This window comes from Muntiacus reevesi, chromosome 2 (assembly GCF_963930625.1).
Source record: "Muntiacus reevesi chromosome 2, mMunRee1.1, whole genome shotgun sequence".
In the NCBI taxonomy this organism is placed as follows: Eukaryota; Metazoa; Chordata; class Mammalia; order Artiodactyla; family Cervidae; genus Muntiacus; species Muntiacus reevesi.
In genome coordinates this window covers 152,620,390-152,647,655 of record NC_089250.1, presented here as the reverse complement: position 1 = coordinate 152,647,655, position 27,266 = coordinate 152,620,390, and the positions used below count along the sequence as shown (strand labels likewise).

Sequence of the window (27,266 nt, the reverse complement as noted above, 5' to 3'; positions counted from 1 at the left end):
AAGTCACAGAATTTTCAGGGGAAAAAAAGCAATTGCACATCGTAAATGCTCGATACATAATTTGTGGAATGAATGAATGACTGAATCGTAAGATGCCTGCCATGCAGAAATATGATCTGCATAAACACTAGTTGCTGTCAAATTTTAGCATAAGTCGCTCTTGTAAACCAATAACTGATCCATCTGCAGGGTCACAGGTGATGCAGTTTCAACTCTCCGGGCCTGACCTGCCATCTCTGTTTAGGCCCTAATCTTCAAAGCCCAGGAGCAGTCTGCATTGATTATGGGAGACATCTTCCCTCCTTGAAAGAGATCAGTTATTTCCAACTCCAAGTCTTCAGAAAGTCTATCATGTGTCCTTTCTGCCTTCAAACTTGATCACTGTGTCATTTACTGATCACAGTAAATGACAAATCTAAGCAATCAAGGGATGTATATTAATTGTCTCGTGTATGTCCAGTGTTATGCAATGGTGACATATACTGAAATACTGCTGAGTGATCTTTTCCCTTAAGATGCTAATCTTCTCCCTGTGAGGATAAATCTAATGTACAGCATGGAAGTAGAGCACTGCTGATTATCAAAGCTCAGAGAAGTGACTATTTATTGAGCACCTACTATATTCCAGGTACTTTAAATGAAGTGCCTCAGCTAGTTGTTCAGCAACAGCAGGAGGCTGATGCTATGGCTATCCTCATTTGACAAAAAAAGGAATGAAACCTCAGAGAGGTTAGGCAACTTGTGCCCAAGGCCACAGAGCCAGTAAGCAGTGAAGGGGTAACTTGGGCCCTGCTCTGGGTGACTGTAAAGCTTTCATTCTCTCATTCATTCCCTGACTTGAGAAATATCCAGAGGAGGCTTCCTGGAGGAGGTAGGATCTGACCTAGGCTTTGAAGCTAGGTTAGACACAGATAATCCCAGGGGAGTAAGAGAATGAGGGCATGCTAGACAGAGGGAAGAGTCTGAGTCAAGCACAGAGGGATGACTATAAAGGCTGCTTGCTGGTAGACCTGCTGAACGGGAGTAGAGGAGATTAAGTTGGGAAGGCAGGGTGGGGTCAAATGACACCATACAACCACAGCTTACTCTGTCAGCAGGCAGAGGCTGCTCTTTGGCCTGTCAATGCCCCTAGGAAAGCACCTCACCTTCCAACCCAGGTAATGCACTCCAGAGAGCCACCCAAGGCTTCTACTCCCATTTAATCATTCTTTTCTATCTCAAGCATTGCCCCCAAGCCACCTTCCCTATACACTGGGAAGCCCTCTTGTGTCCTGTAGATTCCACTTGCCTGCTCAACAACTTTTATGCACAGAACACGCCTTTGTGAATTAATTTCTTTTTCTCTTTCGTTTTAACCTTTTCCAAAACAGGAAGTAAATTTTTTTTCCCAACTGATCAGTGAGTCCTAAATTGCTACCCCTTCACTGGACCCTGAATGGATAGGTGATATGTCAGACGTTATTTATATATAATTTCTGAATTTGTGATAACAGGGTCACAGTATCCATAATTAATATTTCTGGAGGCCTTTAATTTGAGATTCTTAGGGATTCACATCAGTTGGAACTTTGCAAGAATGTACTTGCATCTTCTAGGGAATCATTGCCTTGCACAGAGCAGTCAATGCTGAGTGACTCAATTTGAACACCCCAAGGAAACTCATCATAAATACTGAGAATAACTCAGCACTGTGGACACACTTGGTGAGCTCTCCTAGAACGGAAACCTCAACGAAGCATGAAAAGCAGTTCTGGTGACAATGGAAAATAAAGCATGCTCCTGCCAAGTAAGGACTTTGCATACAGTAAAAGCGGAACGTGAGAACTCATGACCAGGGCCTATCGATGCATTTCGAGAATGTCTCACAGAACCGGAAATGGAGAATTGAGGCTCAATACCCTTCTGGGGTGAAGAGCGTCCCTTTAAGAAGGGATTGTACCAGCTGGCCACACTACAGCTCCCAGAGATTTTCTGGCTTGCCTCCAGGCTCCACCCCCCAGTCTCTGGCCTCAGCAACGCGTGACGTCAGAGCAAGCGGAGGCTGCTGATTGGCTGAGCGGCGCTGCTAGGTCAAGTCCAGTCAGAGGAAAGAAGTTTGTCTCCATGTGGAAACCATGTGTCTCTCGCTGGGAGGGGGAAGCGGTGGAGGCGGAGAAACTGAGATCAAGTGATTACAGGAGAACTGGCTGAAATGAAAGCGAGGAGGTTGTGCACCTGAGCCGGCCAGTATTGTCGTCTGCAGTAGTGACCTAAAACCAGAAACAAACCTTACCCAACAAACAAAACTTGAGTCCCCGCCCCCCCATCATAAAAATAAACAGCTAGGGTCCTTGCTTCCTTCCAAAAACCAGGGAGGGACATGAGAAATGCTGGAATCCTGTCGGAACGCCTAGATTCCCCTCCCTCCCCTAACGACGGAATGATGTAAGCGTTTCGGAAAGCGGGGCTCTGAAGCAAAACAAGCCCCGCGCGCGCGGAGGGACCCTCAGTGCCCGAGCCCGGCGCACGCACGACCCGCCCCCACACTCGCGTTATTGCTGTGCACACGCGGACCGCCGTGACGCGCGGGCATTGTGTGCATCGAGCAGAAAACAACGGCGAGCGCCGCCAGCGCGATGAAGCACCCCCGATTAAATGAGGCAGATGTAGGGCCCGTTGTTTTCCGTACCGGGAGACCTAGACCCGGGCCGGAGCGGGGGCGAGAGTGGGGAAAATAAAGTGGCCCCCGTCGGCCGCTCCAATTTGCAGAGGAGATAATAGAAGGCCCTGTGGACGGTCGCCCCATAGTTTGCTGCAGGTCCCCTTCGCCTGCGTGAGCTCGTGGGGAGGGCGCGAGGGCCTAGAGCGGGGTCCCAGCTCTCGGGGAAATCTGGGGGCCGCTGGCATCACGTCATGCTGAGCCAAACAGCGGCTGCGAAAAGAGGCAAGAGTGCTAAAAATACTCCAGCGGGGAGCCGGCCGGAGGAGGAGGGCAACCGGGCCGAGGGGCTGATTACGCACACGAAGTTGAGGGCGCCCAGGTTCCCGAGCCCCTCTCGGGGGGTAGCAGCGCGGACGCCTCGGGAAGGGGACCGGGAGGAAGCCCCTTGGCTTCCACGGTCCCCGGACCCCGGCTCCACTACCTCTGGCCCGCCCCGTGCGGGGCAGTCCAGCCCGGCGCGCCCGGCCCTCTGCTTACGTGACTGGTGGCCACGCCGGAGCCCCGGCACCGGGTAAACAAGGAGGTGGCGGCGGCCGAGGCGGTCGGGGAGCGAGGGTGGGGGCAGTGAGGTGGGGAACAGAGGTCTCCGATTGTCTGCGAGTGCGAGGGGCGGGGGGCGCGGGACGCCGAGGAAGCTCCAGCAGCCTCTCTGGTACAACCCTCTGTGGAGGGGACGGGGCGGGGGCAAACCAGGTTTGCCACTCACTGCCAAGGTGCCCTCTTTGGGTGCACCCCCCGCCAAAGTCGGAGCCACGGGACAGACTTGGGGGAATGGGGGACCTGGGCGGGGGGGGGGTGTAGAGTAAGAAATCACGCCCCTCCCCCCTCCAACAAAAGCAAACACACCACACAAAACCACATCTTCACCCACCTCCCCGCCAGCTCTGACCCTACAGGCGAAGGCGTACTGCCCCCCATCCCACACCCCAAATAATCGCAAACTGATTCAGCTGCAACCGCCGGCGATGCGCCTTTCTCGTAACCCAGGCATCCCGAGAAAACAGGGAGAGAAGAAAAGAAAAGAACGCACCACCGACCTCCCAACACAAATCCTTGTTTTTGCCTTAAGCTACTGCACGATTTCGTTGCCATCGCGCGGTTACTTTAACCCCGAAGGCCTGGGGTGTCGGTCAGCTAGGGTGTTTTTGTGTTTGAGGGTTGTTGCTGTTGTGTTTGGGGGGGTAGGTTGCAAGACCTGACACGTTGCAATCGGACCATTTTTCTCCCTTTCTCTCCCCCCCCCCTCCCGCCCAGTCTCATTGATCTTCCTACTTGTTCGGACAGATTAATCAGCTAGCTTTTCTCTAGTCTGTCGGTCTGTCTGCCTCGGCCCCCTTCCCCCTTCTCGCAGCTATTATTTGTGAGGACCGTGCTGGAGACGCCGCACTCGCATGCCCCCGTTAGGGCGCTGAGGCGACGGCCTGGGGATGGTTGGGGGACCCAGGCAAAAATGAAACAAACAAATACAAAAAAGAAGGCCAGGCCGGGGTGGGGCTCCCAGTACCGCCCCCCCCCCCCGCCCCGCAACCATCTCTCTCCACCTGAATCTGCGGTGGGGGTGGGGGGAGCAGAAATCCACCAGGAAGGCATCTGCCCTCCTCGCCCAGCGCGCTCACTCGGGAGCTGTATCCCGGAAAATAAAGAAACAGCACATAACAGCCCACACCTTCTTCCACAACTATTGTTTCCTGCGAGATCCCAAAGTTTCCATCTCGCTGCGTCCCCCTCGCCAAGTTTCCCCGGCGCAGCACCGCGGGTCCCGGGCGAGATGCTGGCGAGCTGTTGGTTTTGCCGGCCTGTTTCTTTGGGGGGGGGGGGGTGCGGGGGCAGGGGCACCTAGGGCAGCAGAGGCGCAGGGGGACTGTCTCCGTGGACGCGATGGCCTGAGCCCAGCCTTGCAGCGAGAGGAGAGGAAAAAGCAAAGTAGACAGGAGGAAGAAGCAGAGCCGAGCCAGCCGGAGCCCACGCCGTGGAGGGCTGTTTGCTTGTTGTTATCGTTGTCGTGTGTGTCTATGTGTTTTCTTTCTGGAACCGCCGAGCTCTGCCTACAGTTTCCAACTTTCGTCTTGTAATCCCCACCCCACCCAGGAACGAGCGACAGAAAAACAACACTTGTCTGCCCGAGAAGGCTCCGGGAAAGAAAAAAAAAAAGGAGAGGAAAAAAAAAAGTAAGAAAGGCGACCTCGAAGAGATGAGCTCTCGGCTCAGTTGTCAGCAAACAACAACACTCCCCTGCTCCTCGGCCCAGCGGTTCTCCCAGCCTCGCGGAGACGGACAGACGGACGCACCGACAGCCCCCACCCCCCCGCCGCCGCCTACCCCCCGCTCGTCTTTGTTACATCTTTAGCAGCTTTGTGCGTTCGTGTCCTTTCTCCGGTGTCATCGGCTTTACTGCCGAGGGCTGGATGTGAGTGTGTTGGGGAGAGGGGGCTAAGCAGGCGACAGGGGTCGCCGAAGTGGGCAAGCAAGCAAGAGCCCGGCGCTGAAGAGGAGCCAGGGCCCCCAAACTTACTTTTGTTTTCTTTCTCGATCTGCTCCAGGTAGCTGGCGGCCTCGAGCAGAATCTGCACGTTCTGCAGGAAAGTGTTGATGTGCTTCTCCATCGAGTTCTCGCTGGTGTTGAAAATGTCCGAGAAGGGGCACCTGAGCTTGGCCCCCGCGGGCTCCTCCAGCTGGGCCGGGGGCTGGGGCGCGGTCACGGCCGGGGGCGCGGCGGGGGCCAGCCCCGCGCCCTCGCAGCGCGCCTCCTTGCGCGGCCGCCCGCGTTTGCCCATGGAGGGACCGCGGGGTCCGCCGAGCTCGTCCTCTTTTGGGGCTGCGCGGCCCGGCAGAGCTCCGGGCCCCTGGGGAGAGCCGGCTGGCTGGAGCGAAGAAGGCGCCGAGGCGAGAAGGCGACCTGACTTCCCGAGCCTCGCTGCGTGCTGTTGTGTGTCTGCGTGTGTGTGAGTGTGTGTCGGTCTCGCTGTGGGTCTGTGTGTATGGGAGATTGAATGAACCTACAGGACAGACGGAGGCGCTCTGGCGCCTGGGTCCTAGTGCGAGCCTGTCGCCATCGGACTGGTCAAAATGTAAGGCGGAGACAAGCGAGGCAGGGACCGCCCCTGCCAGCCCCCGCACACTACCCCGCCTCTCCCCAATCTTATCCCATTGTAGAGCGTAGTATTTAAACCCAAATGGAAAAAATACTCGAAGGCTCTGAGCGTACCCACAGAAAAACAAACTATTAAACTGTTGTTCTTTTACTTCACGTGAAAATAATACCAATGCCTGGCACCACATACTAGATTCCAACGGTAGCTGCTATGACTTAAAAGTCCAATCCAAAAAAATCATACACGTTACCTCAGGTTCTCTTCCCGCAATGAACACCCTCCTACACACACACACACACACACACACACACACACACACACAAACGCACACACAGAGGCACAGGCATCTGCCTTCACAGGGCCAAATGAAATCCCCAGGCCACCAAATCCCAGTTACAAATTTACTCACTCTTTCTTTCTCCCTTCAAATGCAGAGTTATTTTCCAGGAAGGGGGAGGAGATGGAAGCGTCTCTCCCCGCACTTCTCTTCCCAGACTTACTCCAGCTGTGCAAAGCTCACAGTAGGGAGCCTCCACACCTGGCTCTCTTTTATTTTATTTGGCAGAAAGGCGCAGGTGGCAGCCCAGGAACTTCCCACCCCGACCCTGGCTGAATTCCACCTTTTGGTTCTGAAGACCCCTACCCTAGGTGACACTGTTCCACTGCCAGTGCAGACCCACTCAGGGTCTGCAGGAACCATGGACTCTTTCCAGGCCTGGGAAGTGTGGTGGCAGTCAGGGCCCTTGCGGAGTGCCATAGAGAGGCATTCAAGCCCAGCTCTGCTGCACACAGGCTGGACTGCGTGTGTGCCTGGGCAAGTCCTCTAACCTCTCTCAGCCTGTTTCCCCATCCATGAAACCTCTGATAAGATTCATGAGTTGATTAAACTATATCTGCAGTCAGCATGCTGCCTGGCTCGTAGTGTGATCCTTTTCTTCCAATATAGACCCAGATAAGAACCTCAGTCCCCTACTTGGCAGCTAAAAGGAGAAATAAGTTATAGGAAACAAGACTCTTCTGCACTTTGTTGAAAAACATCTGTGCAATAAGCTTATCTAAATATTGTGGCCTTGCAAGGTCTCCTGGAGGTTTCCTCTAGGGAAACCATTTATATAGAAGACACAGTGAATGCTGCCCCCTGGAGTTGTGCAACCCAGCCACCCTGCTTAGAGACAGCTTCACATACACTTGTCAGGAAGACTTTTCCTGGAAATGGAAACTTTTGGAAAAAAGGATAAGAAAGTGTGCTTCTTTGTAAAAAAACAAAACAAAACAAAACACTATGTATGTATGTAAAATAAATACACGCACCCTCACTGAAGTCTTGTATTTTTAGACTGCAATAACCTGTTACTGAATCAGTATTTGGCATTTTAAAGCTGATATAGTCATATTTTGGACCATAATATAATCATACTACACATATTCCCTGCTCATTTTCCATCTTGATTGATCTCTGCATCTTTTAGCTAGGGTAGAGAAGAAACTCCTAAAAGCTGGGAGTTCACCTTTACTGGTGGCTCATTCCCTGGTATGGAATCTGCCTGCAGTGCAGGAGACCTGGGTTCAATCCCTGGGTTGGGAAGATTCCCTGGAGAAGGGAATGGAAACTCACTCCAGTATTCTTGGCTGGAGAATTCCATGGACAGAGGAGCCTGGCAGGCTACAGTCCATGGAGTCGCAAAGAGTTGGACATGACTGACACTTTCACTTCACTTTTTTTCCATCTTCACAACAGCTATTTACTTTTTGTTCTGTTGGAACCACAATCTGAGTTACTCATATTTTAAAGTCTATAAACATCTAAGGACTTTAGGAAGTATAAGCAAGTTTTATCCAATGCCATTTTGCAAAAATTGATCTCCCTTTGCCCTGGTGAAAGTGAGACAAAGAACCTTCTAAGCCCAGAGAAAACCTTGATTTCTGATTCCCTGGTGGAGGTGTGGGCCAAATGTGTACATATACTGTACTTCAATCTGCATGTATACACACCCAGCAAGATAGGCACACCCCACACATGAGTGCCAGGGCAGGGGTAGAGTGTTTTGTCATTATTTATTTATCCCTGTTTCATCTCTCATAGGTCTGTGAGCTTCAGAAAGCCCAGTGGGAATCTTCAAGCTGGGCCACGGATCTGACCAAAGCCAAAATAAACAATGGCTTGAAGAAAATCTACAAAAAAGTGCTGATTTGCACTATTCCCACAGTCAGCCACAGCCCCCACCATCATTCCCATGGAAAACACCACTGCTGGTGCCAAATCAAGTCTTCCCTCCCATCATAGGGGCATTGTTTTTTGTTATTATGTGAGTTCTTAGCGTCAGACAATGGCACCACAAGAGACACAGTGGAGGCAGGAGAAATGCCTTTTTGTTTCACAGCATCTAGGCTATTGTGCCCCAGAGCCTCACATACAGTAGAGTTGCATACATTCATTTTGGTAACGTGTCTTTGGAACAATGAATGTGCTAACGCTCAAAGGCTCTTCCTTATTTTTTTTCAGAACCCATCAAGTGTTAAATCATGTGAGCATCCCTCCTCCCTAACCATTCCCCAATCAATAGATTTCTCTAATAAAGTTGGCTCCAAACGTAAAGAGGGCTGTTTCAGAAGTTATAGCACAGGGCAGAATGAGCTGGGTCACAAGCTCAGCACCATTCCTGATTACCTTTGCTTCCTAGGAGGAGCTGTTCATACCCTTTGTACCTCTTTCTCCTGGGCCTTTTTTTTTTTTTCGTCTGCACTTAGTCTTCACTGCAACGCACTGGCTTCTCTAATTGGGGCACACGGGGTCCAGAGCGTGCAGGCTCAGTAGTTGTGGCACGCAGGCTTCTCTCGAGTTGTGACGCATGGGCTTAGTTGCCCCATGGCATATGGGATCTTAGTTCCCCCACCAGGGATCAAACTGAAATCCTCTGCATTGGAAGGCAGATTCTTAACCACTGGACCACCAGGGAAGTCCTTCTCTGGAGCCTTGATTCCATAAATAAACAGGCCTCTTTGGAAACTTGCTGAGAATATCTGCAGAGAATGGGGAGAGGATGAGAAGGCAATCAGCCTGTAGGAACATGTGAACTATGTTAAAGGAAAGCAGCAAATTTTTGCGGTGCCCAGTCAGGCCAGCCATGATGTTCCCAAGGACCCTAAATGTCTTGGGTGCCCACTCAGCCTGGGTCACATTTTCTCAACCTTCTGCTTCTTTGCTTGGCCTATTTGGCACTATTTTTCCAACAACCTTATTTGCATATTAAAGCAAAATCATTCTTTATTTGCCCTTCTTTCCCCCCAGACTACACTACACTCTTACATCAAAGGAGTTGTTTTGCCTGTAATTATGTCTTCAGGTACACAGAGGCTGGTTAATTACTGAGGCTGTGATATGAGAGCTGCCCCCAGACCTCCCCATTCTGCATTTGGATGGGATGCCCTTCCCCAGCCTGGATCACTTGGCTCTCTTGGGCTCCTTAAGCCTGCCCTTCCTCCTCACCTGTGCTCCCCTCACTAGCCCTTTCTGCCTGAAGTTACCCTCCAACATCTAGCTTTTCCTTGGACCTTGTTAGCACAACCAGTCAGGTTCTTCTCCGCTCTTTGACCTGTGGTCTTTGCACTCGGGCTTGGTAAACACCATCAAGAGATCTGTCCCCTGCATTGTCTCTTGAGTCCTAATCCTTAGAGCTTTCCTAGCCAGGTTTTTCCTGGACAACTTTCCCTTTGGAAAGGGATTGTCGGCAATGATCTGATGAGCTGGCTCAGGACTCCTTCTCTCCTTGGGAGCCTTTATCTTGTCTTTATCTATTAGAAGTGGCTTCAAGGGAAGCCCAGGAGTTGCAGGGGCGGGGGGGGGGGGGGGGGTGTTAGGAACTGTTAGGCACAAGCAGAATGGCAGGAACTAGAACTGTGGGACTCTGCCTCTCCCACTGGCTCCTACACAGGCTTAGAAGTGCTGACTAGGCCTCCTTCAGCCACTCCCCATGCCCCCACCCCCACCCACACACTCACCAGTGGGTGTAGACATGAGCAAAGGATAAAGAGCCTCCACCCTACATTGGAGCTCACCCGGATGTCACCTACTCCTGGGCATTATCTCTGCTCTTCTGGACTCTGTCCTCCCTTCTCCTGGACCTCTGAGGTTGGCAGGCCCTTCCTGTCTCAGGCAGCTCCTGGGCTTCTCCCATGCAATGCCCAGTTCTTAAAGGGTTTGCTAGACTATGAGCTCATCAAGGGCAGGGAGCATGACTTGCTCCCCCACCATCCCCAGGCCCTAGCACCTAGCATGGCACAAGTGTGGCCCGGAAGAGAAACTTAGGCCATGAAGGTCAAAGAGATGAATGACCTTTCCTCGCCTGGCTGAACCTTGGTGCTGGCCTTTCCTGGCTTCCTTGCTCCGGCATGGTAAGAAGAGGCACTGAACACTGTCTGCAAAACTATTCCTGAGTCACTCACATTAAAGTTTAAATATCAAAATGCTGCCTCTGTAGAGTAGCCAAAAACCCATTGAGCTAGATGGTAGAAATTCCCTTCCCCAAAAGTGCAGGGGCCCAGCCACCCTTTCCCTGTTCTGACTGTTGTACATATCTGGGGACAAGATGAGCCTCCAAAACAATAAATTGCCTCTAAAGGAGAATCTTCCAGGATCACCAGGCAATGAAGTCAGTGACCAAGTGAGACCATACAGAGTGAGACCAAGTGAGAATCATACAGAGCTTACTTTCGTCACATCTTGTTCTCTCGTGTATCCTGGGGCTGGTGCGGGGACTGGGGGGCATTCCTACAGCAATCTATTTTCTTTAACGTCTCCATATTTTTAAAACGATTTCAACAAAGATTGCAAATTCAGGTAGTGACTGACACTAGCTCAAATATGATCGTTTCCAGAAACATTTGGAATTAAAAGATGGCCATTGCCTTAAGCTAAAGGAATACAGGTCTAATGGTGAAATGTTAGGCTTTAGGAGGTGGAAGGGGAAAGCAGTATGAGGTGGCAAAGGAACTTCCCCCTAATGATGAGCTGGTTGATTGTATAAGTCACTCAAATCCTCAGTCTTCTCATCTGCAAAGTGGGAAGAACAATCTTTGCCTTGCCGAAAGGGTATCTATAAAGGAACTTTGGAAACTGTGAAGTATTGTGCACATGTCAGGATAGTAATGGGCTAAGAGAGTCCTGGAAGATTTTCAGGGAAAACAGAAACATTGGCAAAAAGATGTGAGAATTTGGGGCCATTGCATGGCTCTGTCATTTTGGAGAAGTAATCTCACCATCTGCAGGGTCAGGGTTCTCCCCTACAATGGGAGAGTGCCATTGGCATTCAGTCTACCTCTCTCCCCCAGTCTGAAAAGCATCCTCAATTCATCTCCTCCATGTTCATTAATCACAGACAGGGATGTCACTGTCCATGGGGGTTTGGGATCAACTTGAGAGAACCAGATGACCACATGGAGCTGGTAAAATGCTAGCCAAAAGTAAAGAAACTGGCAATCTCAGGTCTGGGAAAAACTTTCCTCCCTTTGATTCTCTTTTTTGGAAAACAAACAAGAAACACTTGGAAGAGACCCATTCGTGTCTTCAAAGAGGTCTGGGGGAACAGGAGCCCTGTCTGTGAACCACTGGACTCAGCAATCTGGGAAGCAGCCCCCGCATTGGGGGCTACACAAAATCTCCAGGGAGGAAGCAGCCTGGAATGGTGCTGACCTTTTGCCTGGGCGCCTGTCCACCACCCATGCTCTTCTCCCCTCTGAAAACTTTTCTTTCTCTCCCTTCTTTTTTTAATCGCTCCTGCCTGAGGCCTGCAGTTTGCACTCTCCCCTTCCTAACCAAGAGTTCAATTCTCTTGGGTGAAAAGGCTGATGGGCACTGAAGTGTGATTTATCAGGGATAACAGATGTGTGAGCATGTACTCGACATACACATGACTTCATTCCATCAGAAGACAGAGTCTCCCACACATCAGTCCTCTCCAAGGTGTCAGGACACAGAAGTGAGCAAAGTGTCCAAACTCCCACCCTCTCAGGACTTATTTCTTATCCTGGTGTACACATGACCTAGGACCAGTGGGTGAGCATGCAGGTATACACATAGGCACATACAGGCACACAAAAACCCTTTACTCCTGTGTCTTTCAGAGAATGATAGGCAAACTCCAAGCTGGAGCCAGAGTAACAGAGATTCATACAGAAGGGCTGTTACATTCTGTTATGCATCATAGAAATATCGTGAGAGACTATGGAAGCGTTTGCCTTCACTGGAAACCCTTTCTCTCTTGCTTACATGGGAAACTGACTTTCACTTGTATACACTGACCTCTTGTGTGGTTCCATGTAGTAAGGCGCACTACATTATGTATCAGAATAGTTAAATTTTTAAAAATTTTCATGTTATTCTAATTCACAGGGTTCTAAAAAATCTCACAGGCATGTGTAGCCTGGCAAAGAATCACGTCAAAACAACTGTCTAAAATTATAAGTTACCTGGAAAAGTCAGAAACGTAATCAGAGGCTATTTCCATATAACTACACCCTAAAAACACCCATCCTAGACAGGCAGGCACATGAGAATAACATGTTGTCATATAGTCACAAGAATCTGCCCTAGACGTTTGATTCTTAATTGCATCATTGTTAATGTAAAATTGAGTAGAAAATCCCAAATACAGAGGCTAGAATTCAGACATTTTTCTCTATTTCCTGCTTCACTTGTCAAAGTCCTGGAAGAAATGGACTCTGTCAGATCTTAGTCTGACTGTTAAGGACATCTCTTCTTGTCTTGTTAGTTTTTCATACTTTGGATGTGGGCGCTTTTAAGTGCACTGTATATACATGTAATGTGGTCCCGTGTTTTGTTATTGTAAGTATAACAGCTAGTATTCACGGAATGCTTACAATACTTCAAGCCCTGTTCTCCATGCATAGTTTTATTTCATTCTCAAAACAACTCCAAATGCTATTGTCATCACCCCCATTTTACAGATGAAGAAATGGAGACTGAGAAAAAACAAGTGCTTTGTCTCAGATGGCACAGCAAGCAAGTGGCAGGGCTGGGCCGCTCCCTGGTCTCCAGCCGAACACAGCAGGATGTTCCTTCTTCCTGTTTATAACCCACTTACTTTCATCCAGTTCTGTCCAGGCACGTGGGTTGGGTATAAGTTTATGCAGTCTCACTAGCTGGGTTTATGTACATAACAAGGAAGCTTGTGGCAAATCCTCATTAGATTATAGACTGAACATTTCTCCTGGAAAGGAAACCTGGATTCTCCCTTCCTAGGTTGTGAGTTCTTCCACAGCTTCCACAGCCTCCCCTGCAGTGCCTAATAAGTGCCTTGCATAAAATAATAAAATAGAACTCTGTGGACAAAGGAGCCTGGCAGGTTACAGTCCATGGGATCGCAAAGAGTCAGACATGACTGAGCAACTATCACTCATAAAACAACTGCAATACACCTTGTTCAGGGACTTCTCTGGTGGTCCAGGGGCTAAGACTCCATGCTTCCAATGCAGGGGGCATGGGTTCCATCCCTCACTCAGGAGTTAAGACTGCACATTCCATTTGGCACGTCCCCCCCCAAAAAAAACCACACACACATTGTTCAACTACTAGGAAATTTGTTCCGGATCAAATCAAGTGCAGGCAGCACCTTTAGCGTTATTTATCAGATATTGGCAATCTTCCATTGGTGGCCAAGCTAACTTCTCCTGATCTGTCCACCCTTTTCCATAATTAGCCTCACTGCTGGGCTAGAGGACAGACACCATGCCACAGAAGGTCCTAAGAAAACTTACATATTGGCCACCTACCCCAGAGGTTGCAAAGCTGAGTGAATACACAAGTGCACTTAGAAGGATTGTTGGTCACATAGGGAAGATGTTCTCAGCCTGGGCTTGTGCCTCAGAATGACCTGGAGATAGGATTGCCAGATTTATGTAATGAAAACACAGGGATGCACATTTTAATTTGAATTTCAGATAAACAGCAAATAATATTTTAGTATAAGTATAACCCCATGCAATTTGGGGGACAAGTGTGTGTGTGTGCTAAGTCGATTGGTCGTGTCTGATTCTTTGCGACTCTATGAACTGTAGCCTGCCAGGCTCCTCTGTCCATGGGATTCTCCAGGCAAGAATACTGGTGTGGGTTGCCATGCCCTCCTCCAGGGGATCTTCCTGGTGGAACCTGCATTTCTTACATCTCCTGCATTGGCAGATGGGTTCTTTACCAATAGTGCTGCCTGGGAAGCTCCAGTTTGGGGGACATGCTTATGCTATTTGTTGTTCATCTGAAATTCAAATTTGACTGAGTGTCTTGTGTTTTATCCAGCAACTTAACTGGAGAGCTTAACCTAGTCAACTAAATTAGGCCTCTGGAAATGGGGTTCAGTTACCAATAATTTAAAAGATTTCCTAGGTGATTCTTCTGTGCAACTGGGCTTGCGAATCACTGATAGAAGGGACCTAATATGGTGGAAGGCAAAGGTGGAGGAGTGGGGTTTGGCTTAGGGTGTGTAACCCCTGAGCAGAAAGTGGTAGAGACATGTGACAAACTTCACTTACCCAAGGGTCCACTTCCAGGCCACATTCCAGCTACCAAGCACCAGATTATGCAGCTAGTATCGTGTCTCCAGAGCCACACAGGGGGGCCCAGCACCATTTCCAAGGAGCTTGGTGCCCTCCAAAGTCATGGGTCTTCCCTCTACCACCTCCACCCTTATACAGCAGAGCTAGCAGGCATCCAATTTTATTTCCTATGTGTATATGAATTAAGCAGGCACCCAAATTTCGATTGTGACTTGAGGAACTCAGAGTATAATCTGCCTTTGAGAAGTGACACAGCACATGGGTTAAAAGCTTGGGGTTTGATGCTAAGCAGAGATGGGTTCGAATTCTGTTTCTGTCATTTTCTCATATATATGTTTGGGCAAGTTACATAACCTCTCTGAATCTCAGTTTTTCATCTGCAGATGGAAGTGACAATTATACTTAGCTCACAAGATCATTGTGAGGCTCAAATGAGATAATGCCTGTAAAGTGCCCAATGCCTAGTAGGGAGGAAGCATCCAATAAGTGGTGGTTTAGTCGCTAAGTCGTGTCCAACTCTTATGACCCCATGGACTGTAGCCTGCCAGGCTCCTCTGTCCATGGGATTCCCCAGGCAAGAATACTGGAGTGGATTGCCATTCCCTTCTCCAGGGCATCTTCCTGACTCAGGGATCTCTTATGTCTCCTGCATTGGCAGGCAAGTTCTTTACTAGTGCCACCATTTAGAATGGCTATTACCAAAAAGATAACAAGTGCTGGTGAGGATGTGAAAAAAAGGGAATTCATGTGCACTGTTGATGGGGAATGTAAATTGGTGCAGCCACTATAATGGTATGAAAGTTCCTTAAGAAATTAAAAGTAGAATTATCATACAATCCATCAGTTCCATTCCTGGATATATATCTGGACTGCCATTTCCACCTCCAGGGGATCTTCCTGACCCAGGGATCAAACACTGGTCTCCTGCATTGCAGACAGATTCTTTATCATCTGAGCTACAACGTAGCTGTTGTTTCATTGCTTCTACCTTTCCCTGATGGCCCTATAGAGCTTCCTCTCCCAAAGCTTGGCAGCCAAAAATCATACAGGTGGGGCTACAGTCCTGTCTGATCTAGAGCTCCCCAAGGAGTCCAGCACACGAGCTCAGACCCTCTTGTTCTCAGCCTTCTGGCTTTGAGCACTTAACCAAGCCTTGTAAGACAGGATTACTCATGCCAAAGAGAAAGGTGGATTGCACAAAAAGGACATGACTCCCTGAATTCCACTTATGACTTTGTCACTGACCAGTCATGATCTTGGGCAGGTCATTGCACTTCTAAGTTTCTTCATCTATCCAATGGATATAGGTCAGATGGTCACATCTAGCCATAGTGCCCTGTGATCAGCTCGCTTGTAGAAATTCTGGCCCTGAGTCCCTAGCCACTCTCCTCAGAGAGTTAGGATTCTTTTCTACCTGTTCCCAGGCTTCTGAAGTAGAGATTCAGGATTCAAGCAGGACAGAGAGCTCTGAGGTGTGGGCTTCCTGCCTTCTCTTTAGGTACATACATACTCTGCTAAAAAGTCCAGTATATACTCTCTCTGTATTTTCCCTTCAAATAATGGAGGGAAACTTCAGTATTTATTCTGTCTTTTGTCCTTCTTAAAGATGAGCCCAGACTCACCACCATTGGCATTGCCAAAATCCACGGGTACAAATGGAACTGAAATGTGAGGGGGCAATTTTAAGGGTGTCATTCAAAAGCTAAAGTGCCCCCTCCAACTGGAGCACCCTAGATACACCTGTCCTTTTTCTCTTAGGTAATCCCTTGCTAATCCTTTTTCAAATTTCACCTGCCACTGAGAGTCCACTGCTGTTGTCATTTTTAAAGGACAAACCTGTTTTTCAAGTGATAATTGCACTGGCCATCTGTCTCCCATTAGCCATCCCCCACCCACCATCTTTCTCCAGCCCCTAAATAACTGAAATAATAGTGCAATAAAAGAATCTGGTTGCAACTGACAGCATTTTGTCCATGTGTGTTCAATACAGGATGGACCTACAAATACACCGTGTTACAACAGAAAAATCTTCTTTGGTTTCCCCAAGTTTTCTTGGCTCAGAGCTAGAGAAACAGTAGACTCTCATCTCTGATGAAGAAGATCATTTTATTAGTGTGGATCCCAAGGAGCGGTTCTGTTACTTTTTTACAAGGGGACATAATTGGCTAACATCCATGCCGATGGATAGTCTGAGAACACGACTATCTCCATTAGTGCTCGAGATAAAGTCCTAATCAAAGTGGTCATGAACTTCTTTTGAAACTGCACAGGAAATCTCTGGGAAATGCGGTTTAAAAAACTCTAGTTCAAAGGAAACTCCTCCTTTATTAATAATATTCAGAGATTTTTTTTCCTGATTTGGTTTTGGTAACTTGCTGTGCTGAAAGAAGCAAAATAAGAACTGGGGCACTATTTCTGGGAAATCCAACCCAAAAGGTTGGGCAGGGTTGTAGATAATTAATCTGGGGGGACTTTGTCAGCAACCTTGCAGTTTTGGCATGGTGAAGCAAGTCTTAGTAGCTGGTCATTTTGGTATTTTTAAGACAGCCATCCTGGGTATGAAGCTATATCCACCTCCTCTCTTTGAACTATCAAAATGTAACATCCTTTGATAGGGTTAATTTTACTCTGATTACAGATTTACCCAGAGAGGATCCTTGCATAGTTCAAGCCTGATTATCTCTTTGGAAAGAGAGTCACGAAATATCTCATGAAGATATTCTAATAGCAAAAGATTTTGATCACTTAAAAGTGTTGGCAAATTATGCTAGAAGTTAGCGTGATACTTAAATTTCAGTGGGTTTTTTGCTTTTGTTAACAGATGTAAGTAAAACACAGTGAGGAAAGAATTTCCACTTCTAAGAAGATGAGGCAGACATAAATCTTCTCTATTCTTTCTACTAAACACAATTAAAATCCTTGGTCATTATGTATATAGCAAATATAAGAAAACTCTTAGAGGTACAGAGAGAGAGGCAGACCAGTTAGGGATCTCAGGACCCAAGGAACACCACAGTGGTGAAGTCTCTGTGTTTTATTTTTGTCTCATTTATCCCAGACTTGGAGTTGAAGAAGCTAGGGCAGACAAGAAAAAAGAGAGAGAGACAGACAAACAAAAGTCTGTCCTTTCCAGCCAAATGATCAGGAAAGGGGTAGCCTAATAAGACAAAAAAACTTCTGGATAATAACCACTCTGCTTCAGCCAAACACCACAGAAAAACTGTGACCCCACCCACACTCACACCAGTAAAGGTCAACTGGGGAGAACAGAATTCCATCCTAGCTAGGCTGTAACAAGGCTCCCCGACATCCTCTGCCAAAATGGTCCCAGAAATGGCAGAACAGAGAGCCAGGACTTTCACCCCTACCAGCTGGTGAAAAAGACCCCTCTCCTGCAGTGTTAGTACAGATCACATGGGGCATTCCCATCTGCACAGCTTAACAAAAGTGCATCCCCATCAGGTGTCAAATGGGCTGAGAGGGGGGAATCTGGACTCCAAGCTCTGCAGAGTGGTAACAAGGCAGTTCCCTGCCTCTCTCTCTTCTCCTGCCACAGCGGTGTCAAAGGAAGTCACATGAAACAGAGGTTTAAATAAGATGCAGAGTCTTATAATATGAAGATGACCAAGCTTCAACAGAAAAATCATTCATCATTCTAAGAACCAGGAAGATCTCACACCAAGTGGAAAAAGACAATCAAAGGATGCCAATACCCAGATAACAGAGAAATAGCCATGATGAAAGTAGTTCAAGGAATGATTACAAAATGCCTGAAACAAATTAAACAATGGAAAGGCTCAGCACAGAAATCAAAGATCTACAAAAGAACCAATGGAGTTTTAGAACTAAAATCACAGTAACCAAAATAGAAAGCTCAGTAGATGGGCTCAACAGCAAAATGGAGGGGAGAGGAAAAATAATCAGTGATTTAGAAGATGGAGCAGTAGAGATTATCCTGTCCGAACAACTGAGAGAAAATAGGATTAAAAAAAAAAGGACAGAGACTCAGAACATGGGACTAGAGAAAATCATCTAAGATTAAAGTCAGTGGAATCTCAGAAGGAGAGGAGAAAGAGGGCAAAGCTGAAAAAAAAAAAACAACTTGAAGAAATAATGATTGAGAACTCCCTGAGTTTGTTGAGACAAAAACACTGATTCAAGAAGCTGAGTGAATCCCAGACAGGATAAATTCAAAGAAATCCATGATAAGACATACCATAATTAAATTTCTGACAACTAAAAACAAAGAAAATATCTTGAAAGCAGCCAGAAAAAAAAGTGTAGATGTAAACAAGATTATTCTAAAATTTGTATGGAAAGGCAAGTGAATCAGAATAACTAAAACAGTTTTAACTTCATCTGCTTGATATCAAGGCTTAGTATAAACTCTCTTTTATACCACTCACAAAAATTAAATTGAAATGGATTAAAGACTCAGTGTAAAAGCTGAAAACATAAAAACTCTAGAAGAAAACATAAGGAAAATGCTCCTTGACTTTGACCTTGACAATGATTTTTTGATATGACACTGAAAGTGCAAGTAACAAAAGCAAAAATAAACAAGTACATCAAACTAAAAAGCTTTTGCATAACAAAGGAAACAATCAACAAAATGAAAAGGCAACCTATAGAGTGGGAGAAATTATTTGCAAATTGTACATCCATAAGGTGTTAATATCCAAAACATATGAAGAAATCATATATCTCAAGAGCAAAGAAAAAAGAATCTAATTTTAAAATGGGCAAATGTCCTAAATAAACATTTTTTCAATAAAGGTAACCAATAGGTACACAAAAAGTGCTCAACATCACTAATCATCAGGGAAATGCAAATCAAAACCACGATAAGATCTTTTCTCATACCTTTTAGAATACATGTACATACTCATCGTGTCAGCTGTGTCTGACTTTTTATGACCCCATGGCCTGTAGACAGCCAGGCTCCTCTGTCCATGGGATTCTCCAGGCAAGAATACTGGAGTGGGTTGCCATTCCCTTCTCCGGGGCATCTTCCTGACTCAGGGATCTCTTTTGTCTCCTGCATTGGCAGGCAAGTTCTTTACTAGTGCCACTGTTTAGAATGGCTATTACCAAAAAGATAACAAGTGCTAGTGAGGATGTGAAAAAAAGGGAATTCATGTGCACTGTTGATGGGGAATGTAAATTGGTGCAGCGACTATAATGGCATGAAAGTTCCTTAAGAAATTAAAAGTAGAATTATCATACAATCCATCAATTCTATTCCTGGGTATATATCTGAAGGAAATGAAATCACTATCTCAAAGAGATGTCTGTACTTCATGTTCATTGCAGCATTATTTACAATAGCCAAGACATGAAAACAACTTAGGTGTTCATCAACAGATGAATGGATCAAGAAAATGTGATACACACACAATGGAATATTATTCAGTCATAAAAAGAAGGAAATCCTGCCATCTGCAACCACATGGGTAAAACTTGAGGTCATTATGCTAAGTGAAATAAGTAAGACAGAGAAAGTCAAATACTGTATGATCTCTCTTACATGTGGGATCTAAAACAAGCAAAGCAAAACAAAAAACCAAGAACATCTGAACCCATAGAAACAGTAGATCAGTGGTTGCCAGAGGCAAGGTTGGGGTAAATGGGTGAAGGTGATCAAACAGTGCAGACTTCCAGTTATAAAACGAGTAAGTTCCAGGGATCTGATTACAGCAGGGTGACTATAGTTAATAACACTGTATTATATACTTGAAAGATGCTAAGAGAACAGATCTTAGAAGCACTTACCAAACATACATACAAAAAGCTAACCATGTGAGGTGATAAGTTAGTTAACCTGATTGTGGCAACCATTTCACAATACATATGTGTACGAAATCGTCACATTACATGCCTTAAATTTATACAGTCTTATATGTCAATTATATCTCCATAAAACTGGGAAAAGAGAACCATAAACATACACACTGACAAGTTTCTTGTTAAGATGTTACCATTGGGGAAAACCAGGTAATGAGTAGACGGGATCCGTAATTGTATTAAAATAAAATATTTAATTAAAAAGTAGGGGGAAGGGATTAGAGTTAGCCTTAGAAGATACAGCCGTGTCCCACCATTCTTAAAATACAGAAGGTATGTATGTCAAATGTGGGGGCCACATGGCAGTCTGGCTGAGGAGACATTGTTTGCCCAGATTCAGAATCTAGACAATTGCCCGGAGGAGACATGATTATAGAAAAGATGGCCTGGCAATTGGTAACGTGTGTCCCGGGGCCCAGGGAAGGTCATGGGCATTGTCCTTGGAAGATCAGATTGCAGATGAGATTCAGAAGCAAGTAGAGCTTGCCAGGTTGCTCTCTCAACTTGCCTCTCCTCACTCCTACCTCTCTCAGTCCTCCAGCCATCTAGCTTGGATTGCTTTTAGTCTTTTTTTCCCCATCGACTTAAAAAACTTTAAGTAAATAACACAAAATGCAGAGAAGAAAAAAATAAGATAATAAAACGCATCAAAATCCCAGCTGCTACTTATAATATCTTGCTTGATGTGCCATGTGCTCAGTCACTCAGCCGTGTTCGACTCTTTGTGACCCCATGGACTGTAGCCCTCTAGGCTTCTCTGTCCTTGGAATTTTCCAGGCTAGACTATTGAAGTCGGGTGCCATTTCCTTCTCCAGTCTTGGTTGATATATACTCACAAATACACCTACTTTATCCACTTCAGGCCCTTAATTTGTACCACCCTTCCCTCTTGGGCATGTTAAGTGATAAAGCTATATTATCATAATGCAGAAACATCCTGCATAAGCTCCTATATTACATATGCCTCTAGCAAGATCTTCCCTAAAAGAATATTCTCCCAAGCTATCTTATATAAATATATGTACACTTTTTTTAATAAAAAATGAGATCATACTGTACAGGCTGTTTTGTAACCTCTTTTTCACTCAATAATGAATCATGAACATCTTTCCAGGTCAATAAATATGCTTTTACAATATTTTAATGGCTACACAATATTCCATTGTATGACTGTACCATAATTTATTTAACCAGCCTCCCAATTGTAGGCATTTAAATTATTTCCAAATATTTTTTGCTGCTGTAAACAATGTTGCAATAAACATCCTGGAACAAAATCTTAGCCCTTAATTATTTCCTTAGGATACGTTCCTGGAAGGGAATAGCTGGGTATATGTTTGCACATTTTTTAGGTTATAAAAGGTTTTGTCAAATTGTCCTGCAGTTAATTTGCTCCCTTTCTCTGCATATGAAAATATCCCACCCCCTCTCCCCAATACACATGCAGCATTTCTATCACTTGGGTACCATTCTGCTTTTCAAGGAGCTGCCAACAATTTCCTGATCAGTTCTTAACTGATGCCAAAGGTTTAGGATGATGAAAAACTTCAGACTTTTCCACGGCAATTTGCATTTTAGATGCAGGTACCTGAGGTGGGTGGTGTGACTCCTTTCATGGACCCGCCTCTGTAACATCTGCTCTGGTGCTCAGAAATCAGGGGAGGTGACTTTGGGCTATCCCCGACTCTTACTCACCATACTGGAGGGCAGTTTGCTGTGAGCACCCCTCTCCCCTCCCCTTTTGGGAAGGAGTGAGTCCATTCAAAACCAGTAGAAGCTAAGTCTCTCAAGGTGGGTACCTTGAGACCAGGACATGCACATATTTTCTCTACTTCCAGGATTATCGACTTCAGGAATGGCAGCACCTGCTTGTAACCCAGTTTGGTTTCAAATTCCGCACAGAATCATCTGCATCTTGCCATCCTCCCTCCAAGTGGGCAATCAATCCACATCCCTGAGAGTCTGGCCAGGCTGCCTGTGAGTCACATGTCAAGAGAAGAGCATTGGTTCTTTTTGAAAATTTTATTTATTTATTTATTTTTTTGCTGCGCTGGGTCTTTGTTACTGCTCACAGGCTTCTCTATCTGCAGCAAGTGGGGGCACCTTACTAGTTGCCCTGTGTGGGTTTCTCCTTGCAATAGCTCCCCCTGTTGTGGAGTTCGGGCTCTAGAGAGTGGGCTCAGCAGTTGAGGAACATGGGCTTAGTTGCCTTAGTTGTGGGATCTTCCTGGACTAGGGATTGAACCCATGCCCCTGCATTGGCAGATGGCTTCTTACCTACAGGACCACCAGGGAAGTCCCAGAGCATTGATTCTGAAACCAAGGAAATGGGGGTCTTGGGTCCCAACTCTCCAGGAGGGAAGCTGGGGATCAGGAATAAAAACCTCTTCCCTCTATGTCATCCATCCTGATAACTGGGAGAAGGGATGTCCCGTTTTCAAGTCTCTTGCAACCTAGCAGGACTGGACAATGGGGAAATGTCTGGTGAGAAAGCAGACTTTGAGCCCTCAGGACGCGCTCATCCTGTGTTTACTATCGCTGTTATCCTTAATAGTCCCTAACTGATACGAAGTGCTGCCCACCATGGGCCAGACACTTACAGCTTGACAGATAATTCGCTCATTTAATCTTAACAAACCCTGAGAGGTAAGTGAGTAACAGTATTGTCCCCATTTTACTGATAAGGCCCATAGAGGTCAAGAGACTGGCCACGTCCCATAGCTGATAAATGAGGGAGCTGGAAATCTGACCCAGGTGGTGTGACCCCAGAGCCCACGTTCTTAGCCACCATGCAGAACTGCCCGTATAGTCATCACACGGCCACCAGCCACTGAACAGATGCACGGGGTGTCTGGCACAGCGCTGAGAACTTGAAGCACAGAGTCTCACTTGATCTCCTCCACCTTTGGTGAAGTGGGGTTGACAGTTTCTAGTTTACAGATGAATAAATTGAGGTCCTGACAGATCCGGCAGCTCGTCCCAAGGCCAGGAGAGCCCTGACCATAACCCCACACTGCTTCTGCAGGGGCCCGCAAAGCCATGATCAGCAGTGACCGTGGCACGCCAGGACAGCATCTGTGTACTCGCTCCCCAGGACCCCTGGCAAACAACACGACTCACGCTGCTCCCTGGCTTATCTCCTAATTAAGCATTTTGTCAGGGCAAGTGGTGTTCTGTCCTCAAAACAGAACTCCTCTTTCCGACAGAAGAAAGCAATTTCCTCCATGTCAAAGTTGCCAATATCTTTTCATTGTTGTTTCCTGGAGTGGGGGCCGAGGTGACATATCAGCCCATGGCCCTCCCACCCCCTCCAGCCTTCCTAAGGGCTCTGGGCTTATCTGCAGGTATATCATCAGTTTTCAAGGCCAGCAGGCTTTCTATATTTGCAAAGAAGAGAAGGGAGCGCGTTTGGATCCTGGCTGTGTTTGGATGCCAGTTCAAACTTGCAACTGAAGCAGCTTTCAAGGACCGATGGAATCTCCCCCCACTGGGATCTGTGTTCTGAGATCAGCCTTGGGGTCTCAGGGTCCTTTTTTAATCTAAAATTATATATTTCTATGCATAAAAGTTATATATTTCAAACACATTTGAAATGATAAAGAAGTAAGTAGTGTAAACAATACAGTTCTCATTCATCCTATCATATCCCCCATCACTTACCACAATCTTTCCAGGTTTTTCTTCATACTTTTGCATTTGTCTGTGCAGACATAAATATATTACATTTTATAGATGTATACTTTTCATGCACAAAATAATATAAGCTGTGATTATTTTTCACATAAAAATATATCTTGTTCTTTCCATCCTTTTGAAAGTGTGTATGTGTTCAGTCACTCAGTCGTGTCTGACTCTTTGCAAGCCTGTGGACTGTAACCTGCTAGGTTCCTCTGTCCATGGAATTTTCCTGGCAAGAATACTGGAGTGGACTGTCATTTCCTCCTTCAGAGGAGCTTCCCCACCCAGGGATTGAATCCATGTCTCCTGCATTGCAGGCAGAATCCTTGCGGCTGAGCCACCAGGGAAGCCCATCCTTTTGAATAGCTACATAGTATTCAACAGTATGGATATGATCTCCACCCCCTCTATTTTATTTCATAATTAAATGGCTATTTTTATTTTGAAAGGGGAATACATACATGGATAAATTCAAAGAGTTCAAAGAGGTGTATGTGGTGCCTATCTTGTCCACTGAAATATACCCGACGCCTAAAACGTTATTTGACACATAGTGACCCAGTAAATGAAGGGTGTCTCCCACCCACTCCTGGACCGCCACCTCCAGTCGCTTGATTTCCTGTGTGTCCTTCTGAAGATATTCTGCGCACACACACAAGCATAGCGCCAAGACTGTCTGTGATTTAAACCACAAGGAGGAATTCACAGGCAGTCCCTCACTGCCCCCTTTCTTCCCTCCTCCTATCTCCATGCAAATTGGCAGAGGGCAGGGCTTTGAGGGAGAGAAATAACAGTCCATATGAATGCTGGTGTGTGCTGGTCATCCCACACATGAGAGATTGGGTGGAAGGAGTCGTAGCTTCGGTGTTTGGAACGTAGATTGGATGCCAACCTCCAAGACTGACTTCAGAGTTGCTTCAGGGGTAAAGCAGGGGAAAATCACACAGACCACACAGAGTTGTTCTGCAACAGGTGACAGGATGTCGAGCAAGCTGTTCTATGTCCTGCCCTGATGTGAAGGAATCCAGTTTTTCCAGGAAGTAGGGGAGAAGTCAAAGTTTTACTTCTCTGAAATCACATGAGCCATTAGAGCAATCTATTTTTACACCATGGTTTACTGCCATTAATTAGTCAATTAAGACTATATTTGAGGAGTTACCAGGCACCGGGCATTGCCCTAGATGCTTGAGATATAAAGAAAGAAAAGTTTAGGTGCCAGGATCCCTGGTTCTATTAGGAAAGAAAGACACAGCCTTTCAAACATTTGTTTCTTGAGAGCCTACTCCACCATAAAGGATGCAGCAGTGAACAAAACAGATAAAAATGCATAGAACCTACCTTAGAAGCTCAAATAAAGGGAGATAGACACTCAGTGCCTGGGAGAGGGGGCAGTTAGGTTAGCCTGAAGCTGCACATAGAGACAACATTTGAGATCAGTCTTGAAGGACAAGGGGAAATTTGCAAGCAGCCCAAAGGGGAAGAGCATTTGAGTTGGAGAGAACAGTCTTTGCAAAGGCACAGAGATATGAAAGATTACGGCATGTCTGAGGAATGTCTGACTGACTGGAGGACTGAGAGGCTGATCAGGCGAAGGGGACATGATCAGGAGATGAGGTTGGCAAAGTAGGTCAGGAGAGACCACGGCTCTGTATTACTCTCCTATTGCACTTAGCACTTAGTGGCTTAAAACAATACCAATTTAGTATCTCATGGATCTCGAGATCAGAAACCTAAAACAGATCTTACTGGGCTAAAATCAAGGTGCCTGCAGGACTCTGTTTCTTCTGGGGGCTTTAGGGGACAATCCATTTCCTTGACTCTTCAAGCCTCTAGAGGCTGCCTACATTTCTTGGCCTGTCGCCCCCTCTCCATCTTCAAAGCTGGCAGTGTAGTATCTCCAAATCACTTTCTCTTTCACTCTCGCTCGCCCCCCTTTTCCACATATAAGGAGCCCTGTGGTTATATTGGGCTCAGCTGGATAACCTAGGCTACTTGCTTCATCTCTGGATCCCCAGCTTCAACATAGCTGCAGAATTCCTTTCTCCACGTTTGGGTAACTTATCACAGGTCCCAGGGACTAGGAGGTGGACACTGTAGGATGAGTCCTTTATTCTGCCCACCCCAGGCCTCTGAATGAAACCATGTCAGAGCCTAGGACCTGGCTGAGTCATAGACGGAGCCCTGTTTGTAACACTGGGGTTTTGGAGAGCTCGTGTTGGTGGGCAGTGGGGAGGACAAGCCTAGGTCAAGAGGCTGCATCGATGGACCAGGAGAAAGAAAGGGGCTCCCAATGAAGCAAGTGGAGTGGATAGTGGACTTGAGAGGAGATGTGGAGAACTGGGGAAAGATCTTCCTAGAAGCCTATTGCAGGACAGAAAAGGAAGACAGGGCTGAGGGAAGATGTTTCTTATATTTGCTTGTTGATTGGTATTGTTTTATCTTTTAAGATAAAATGAAGTGCCTAAGTGTAATATTTTTGCTATGGGCACCAGGCAATGAATGAGAAGGGAGATTTTGAGAAATTTAAGATCAAACTAAATAGTATGTAAATTTTAACTTGAAAACATGTGTTTGCTGGGTCTCTCAGTTTGGGAACCAACTTCATTTTCTTTCATTCTGCCCAAAACTTCTGGGTCTAAGATAGAAATTCACTGGAGGATATTTCTAAAGAACATTCACCAAATGTCAACTTTAGAAAAGGCAAGCTCTTCCTGTATATATATATATATATATATATATATATATATATATATATATAACCTTTTTGTATTAGCTTCTTTAAAAAATATCTGCTAATGGTAACCCCAGCTGTCCTCTTTCAGGGCTATGCTGACTTCGGAGTCTGATGAGCAGTTTACTTTAAGAAACCACCTCTGACACTTTCCATATTAATGGGAAGAGCTCTGCAATTGAAATTGAAGACCTGGGTTCAAGTCTCAGCTCCATGCCTCTATGTGACCTTGGACAAGTCACTTATTCTTGCTTCTTTTATATGAATTGAGAATAATGGTAATACCTGTCCACTTACTTCATTGTGTTATGAGAAAATTAGTTGCAGCAGTCTACAAACAGCACAGTAATTGGTAAAGTGAAAGGGAAAGTGTTAGCCACTCAGTTGTGTCTGACTCTTCGCAATCACATGGACTGTACCCCACCAGGCTCCTCTGTCCATGGAATTCTCCAGACAAGCATACTGGAGTGGGTGACTCTTCCCTTCTTCAGAGGATCTTCCCAACTCAGGGATCAAACCCGGGTCTCCCAGGCAGATTGCAGGCAGATCCTCAACTGTCTGAACCACCTGGGGACACCATATAATTCAGCGGACCTATCATTACTTTTTAATGCCCAGATATTTATTCTGTCATTTTTCCTGAAGATTACATTCT

The 27,266-nt window shown here is 46.3% G+C and overlaps 1 protein-coding gene across 3 annotated transcripts in view; it reads right to left on the bottom strand.

Moving 5' to 3' along the window:
• MXI1 (MAX interactor 1, dimerization protein) overlaps window positions 1–5,838 on the bottom strand; it is a 96,207-nt gene extending 90,369 nt beyond the window's left edge. For all 3 annotated transcript variants that reach the window (XR_010661558.1, XR_010661559.1, XM_065923299.1), the window contains exon 1: window positions 5,214–5,838. Coding sequence is in view for 1 of the 3 variants with exons in the window: in XM_065923299.1 (XP_065779371.1) it covers window positions 5,214–5,475 (262 nt within the window). In the remaining 2 variants the exon portion in view is untranslated. The remainder of the gene's footprint in view (window positions 1–5,213) is intronic.
• Window positions 5,839–27,266: the final 21,428 nt, after the last annotated feature.